Below are 5,676 nucleotides of genomic sequence, written 5' to 3'. Positions count from 1 at the left end.
GACGAGAAAGTCTTTAACATTCAATTTTTTTTTTACAAAAAGAGGGATCGTATTTTAAAGTCTTTCAAATTTTCAATTTTCGACACTAAGACACTAATTAATCAACTAGGTACCAATTTTTGGGCGTTACGAGGGTGCTAATCCTTTTTTGTGCGTAATAGACTCCCGAACCCGTCTTTCTGAATTCCGTGAACCAAAATCGTTGTTTAAATAAATCAAACCATTTATTAAAAACAACCACTTTTACGAGGTGACCCGATCACACCTCATCAAAAAGGATTGGTGGCGACTTCTATGTTTGTTTTCTTTTTCCCCTTTTTTTCAAAATTTAAAATGGTTTCGACAATACCATCTTTGTGTAATTATTACACTCAAATTCAATTATTAGCGACTTTTGAAACACTACCTTAATATCCGAAATGCAATGAAGCTCTATCTAGTTTCTTTTTTAAAACTAATCCATTATAATTGCCATATTAAGATTTCCACATAACTTAAGTATAATACAGTGTAATTTTCAAAAATAATAACCAAGTTATGATTTAAAAATTATTCAAATAAAATTATGAAAAACAATCCTAAAATATTTATGAAATATACTATATATCTTTTGAAATTACCTTATGAGTAAAAATACCATATTAAAAGAGTCCTCTAAAATAAAAGAATAAGATTTAATAAATGTAATAATCAAAATATAAATAATATTACCTTAATTTTAGACAAATTCATTCTATAATTCAAAATAGATGTCAAATTATAATTGAGAATCCAATTTTAATATATATATATATATATATATATATATATATCATATTTTATATATATAACAAAGCAAGAATTTATTGTCTTTTTGAAATATTAAATTCTGGAGTAAGGTAATATAGTATTTTACAGTATTAAAATATAATATATTTAGAATATATTATTTAATATTATTTGTTAAGAGTACTGATTTTTTTAGATAAAATAAAACATAAAATAAAGATATAAATTGTTTCCAGATTTGTAAAATTCCATAAAAGAGTTTAAGAGACTTTCAAAAGAATTTAATATTTATAATCAAAGCATTATAATATCTAATTACAAAAATACTTAAAATGCGTATTAAATCATTCAACTTAATCTAAATTAAAAAGTTATTAAATACAAATTAAGACATTAAAACCTAACTTAATTATTATTAATTTAATTTTGATCCTAGATAGGGGCGGATTTAGGAGACAGGTAAGTCCAACCTCTATTAAAATAAAAACTTTTTATTTAAATTCTTTATAATTTATAAAATTTTAAATTAATAATAATAAAATCATATTTTCACCAAAACACTTAAACTTATCTCTTCTTCTTGAACTGTCAAAAGTAAAATAATTAACAAGACACTAAGGACAAAGATATGAGTGGATGGCAAAGATATGTTTTTTTTTTTTTTCCTTTTGGCCAGGACTGACAGAAATTTTGTTTTGGAAACGACAAATAGTAAGAAATGGACCTTTTTAGTGGTTTCTTTATTTGGTAAATGTTAAAATTATTTCTTTTAACATTTTAAAGATTCCTCGTAAATGTTAAATGTTAAATAAGTAACTAATCGCTTAAATAATGGCTCGGAATATATTTTAATCTTATTTGTAAAAAATTAGGTAAATATTGAAGTGTTTAGAAAACTTTGAATTAGATATTTGATTAAAAAGAAAAAAAATAATTAAAATATAATTTAAAACTTGATATAGAAATTCTTATTTAATTTTTTTTGAAAAGATTTATCCTTATTTGACAAATTTTAAAAGTTTAGTATTCATTTAAACACTTTTATAGATGTGAGACTATTATATGCTTATTTTAAAAGATTTGATTATTATCTAATCAATAGCTAAAAGTTTGGGCTCCAATTTGAGCATTTAGCTCTTTCTTTTTTCTTTTTCCCTTTTTGTCATAAGTAGATAATTATTTTAGGGTAAATTTTTCAGTTAGTCACTTAATTTTTAGGACGCTTTCATTTTAGTTACCTAAATTTTAAACCTCTAATAGCATTATTTAATTGTACACATCGCATCATGTTCACACTTTTATTTTGGTTACTCAATTTCCATATCACTTTTATTTTGGTCACAAAAAAATCTTTTTAAAGTATTGGTCGGGGTAAAAAAAAATAAAAGCGAGTTAATTAAGTTGATTTCATTAAGGATAATATGAAAATATAATATTAAATATTAAATTTTATAAGGAGATTAAATTAATTAATTTTAATATTATAGTAACAAATTGGCTGAATTATCAAGTGATAATTTTTTCAATAATTTATTTAATTAATTTTGATGTTTTAAAATTTAAATTTGAAATATTGAAAAGAAAGAAATTTAGAACTTTCAACAATGGGATAATAAACAAGTACAATTTGAAAATATTTAATGCATTATTTTAGGTTTTACCGTTTTTTTACTTTAATCCTTAATTTTTTTTACCTCGACCAATACTTAAAAAAGATTTTTTTTAGTGACCAAAATGAAAACGCTGTAAAAGTTAGGTGACTAAATTACAAGGAACTAAAGTTAGGGGACAAAGTGGGTAGTTTACCCCTTTTTTAGTGAAAAAGATGATGAACCTAAAGTTCCATAAGTTCCATACCCATATCTGGTCTCTTCATGAGTTTCTTACAATCCGACTTTTCTCTGTGTGCTGAATATGGATGTTGACGCGACTGAGAATCCTAAGCTTCATGTTTTGTTCTTTCCTTTCATGGGCCACGGCCATATGATACCCATGGTTGATATGACCAAGCTGTTCGCTATGAGAGGTGTAAAGACAACCATCGTCACCACTCCACTCAATGTTCCTTTCATCTCCACCACCATCGAAAGAAGCAAGAATTCAGGCTTCGATATCCACCTCAAAGTCCTCAACTTTCCTCGTGTTGAAGCTGGATTGCCCGAGGGCTGTGAAAACCTTGATTCCGTCCCAAGTTCCCAAGGAGTCAACTTGGATATGATTGCCAAATTTTTCAAGGCCGCAGATCTGTTTCGACAACCCTTTGAGCACCTCATACAAGAATGTAAACCAGATTGCTTGATCGTCGATATGTTTTTCACTTGGGCCTCTGATATTGCAAACAAGTACGACATCCCCAGGTTGATGTTTAATGGTAGCAGTTTCCTGTCGTTGTGTATATCAGATTCTGTTAATGTATATGAGCCACAGAAGAAAGTCAAATCAGGTTCTGAACCTTTTGTGTTTCCTAACGTTCCTGGTGATATTAAAAGCACAAGAGATCAGATGGCTGTTATTTATACACAAAATGAAGAAGATGAACTTACCAGGTCGGTTAAAAAATGGAGAGAAGCAGAGCTGAAAAGCTATGGGTTTATCGTCAACAGTTTCTATGAGCTAGAAGCCGCTTATGTCGATCACTACAGGAACGTTTTAGGAAGAAAGGCATGGCATGTTGGCCCTGTTTCACTGTGCAATAGGGCCATTGAAGATAAAGTAGATAGAGGGAAGAAACCATCGGTCGATGAACAAAAATGTTTAAACTGGCTTGATTCTAAACAACCCAAATCGGTGGTTTACATATGTTTTGGAAGTGCAGTCGATTTCAATGCTGCTCAGTTAACGGAGATAGCTTTTGCCATTGAAGCCACAGGGCAGCACTTCATTTGGGTAGTGAAGAAAGAAAAGAGCAACAATGAAGAGGATTGGTTGCCTGAAGGGTTTGAGGAGAGAACGGAAGGCAAGGGGCTTATTATAAGAGGATGGGCACCACAAGTGTTGATTCTTGACCATGAAGCAGTTGGAGCTTTTGTGACTCATTGCGGATGGAATTCAACACTGGAATGCGTCTCAGCCGGTTTGCCGATGGTGACGTGGCCAGTGTTCGCGGAGCAGTTCTACAATGAAAAACTGGTGACAGAGGTTCTGAAGATTGGGGTGGGAGTTGGAACGAAAAAATGGGTAGAAGTGGTGGGGGATTTTGTGAAAAGAGATGCGATAGAGAAGGCGGTGAAGGAGATAATGGTGGGTGAAAAAGCAGTGGAAATGAGAAGCAGAGCCAAGGCAATAGGAGAAATGGCTAAAAGAGCTGTTGAAGAAGGAGGTTCATCCTTCCGTGATTTGAATGATCTGATTCAACAACTCAGCTCCCGACGCCGTTGAATGAATCATGAGTCACGCATATCATATTTGTAGTTCCAGGTTTAGTTGTCATTTCCTTCACCATTATGAATAAAGCTCTCAGAACGTTCAGATGAATTGAATAGTCCTCTAATGAAATAGAATTGTAATCAATAATCTAATTAGTAACTGTAATCTTATTCTTGAGTTTGGTTGAATGGAATAGATTTGTATTAGCATAAAGAAAAAATTAAAATGACCAAAATACCCTTCGCAACCCTTGTTACTATTATTTTATTGAATGGAATGGAATAGAGCTGTAATCTTATCCAAAACATTTTTTAAATTGTGCTTTGAACTCGGCATTGGCAAAACGACTAGCAAGATGTTGTTTAGCATTATTTGAAATGTGCCACATGCATAATCTATGAGAAGATTTTGGAAGGACAATCTCTACTACTTCATCATTGCTTGATCTTGATCAGTAAAAATACTCTTCGGTTATCGATTGTCCATGGCTTCTAAAAATGTTTCAAACAATCAAGTAAATGACTCAGTGGTTTCATCCGATAAAAAAGCACAACTGAACAAAACATTATTCCAATGATTGTTGATTCCAACAAATAGAGCACAAACCAAATTATACTTATTGGTTCTATACATGCTATCAAACATAAGAACATCTCCAAAACAACCATAATCCAAATTTGATCTTCCATCTCTCTAAAAAAATTAGCTAGTCAATTATTCTGGTCCACTTGCATTGAATAGAAAAACATAGGGTGTTTAGCTTGCTTATATTTGAAAAAATTGATAATGCTCTGTGCATTCCCAGGTTCAATCAGTTTCTCTCTTTCAATTCGCAAGAAATTATGATAATCTTGTTTAGTAAATATAATATTTTCAAACCCAATCTCCTTCCTAAGAAACGAATATAAACTTGTTTGTTTAATTCCTGTAGAAACCATTGAACGAATAACATCTCCATGTCCTTTCAAAATTTTTCTTCCTGATCTTAAATTAATTCTTTTTTCTTAAGTTGCTAAGTGGTGATTATGATAATCATTTAAGTAAGAGACAACCCAAACACCTTTTTCTATTGTAAAATGAATTTTAGCTTGACAGCCTGTCTTTGTCTCTAGACGATTAAAATTTTCCACTTTGCCAACATCTTCGTGTTCATGATACCCAGATTTTGAGAATAAAAATTCACGTTGTCTTATAAGTTCAGTCATACTTCGTCTCTTATTTTATTTTCGAATACTAAACCCCTTACTCAAAGCAAATTGATTATAAAGATTATAAACTTCTTCTTCGGAATGCACTTTTAGTTCCACTTTTATTTCTTCAATGGAATTATTTTTTTTCTCGACAAGATGAACTATTTCATCTTGATTTAATTGTCTCTATAAAGGAAAATTATAAATTAACAAAACCTGAGAATAAATTTTAATGTATAAAAAAAATCATGATAATACAAGAAATCGTTAAAAATTTTAAAAGAACAATTAAAATCTAATAAAAACACGGCTCGAAAATCATAACAAAAAATTTCAGTACAGTAAGTCATTA

The 5,676-nt window shown here is 30.3% G+C and overlaps 1 protein-coding gene across 1 annotated transcript; it reads left to right on the top strand.

Annotated features, from left to right (window-relative positions):
• The first annotated feature begins 2,599 nt into the window (after positions 1 to 2,599).
• Positions 2,600 to 4,369, top strand: LOC108477453 (scopoletin glucosyltransferase). The gene has a single exon (XM_017779999.2). It carries the CDS (start codon positions 2,683 to 2,685, stop codon positions 4,144 to 4,146), a length of 1,464 nt encoding a protein of 487 aa, XP_017635488.1. The 5' UTR covers positions 2,600 to 2,682; the 3' UTR covers positions 4,147 to 4,369.
• The last annotated feature ends 1,307 nt before the right edge of the window (positions 4,370 to 5,676 follow it).

Source organism: Gossypium arboreum, chromosome 12 (genome assembly GCF_025698485.1).
Source record: "Gossypium arboreum isolate Shixiya-1 chromosome 12, ASM2569848v2, whole genome shotgun sequence".
NCBI lineage: Eukaryota > Viridiplantae > Streptophyta > Magnoliopsida > Malvales > Malvaceae > Gossypium > Gossypium arboreum.
Note: the sequence above shows the minus strand (reverse complement) of the source record. Positions and strands in the feature narration are given on the sequence as shown.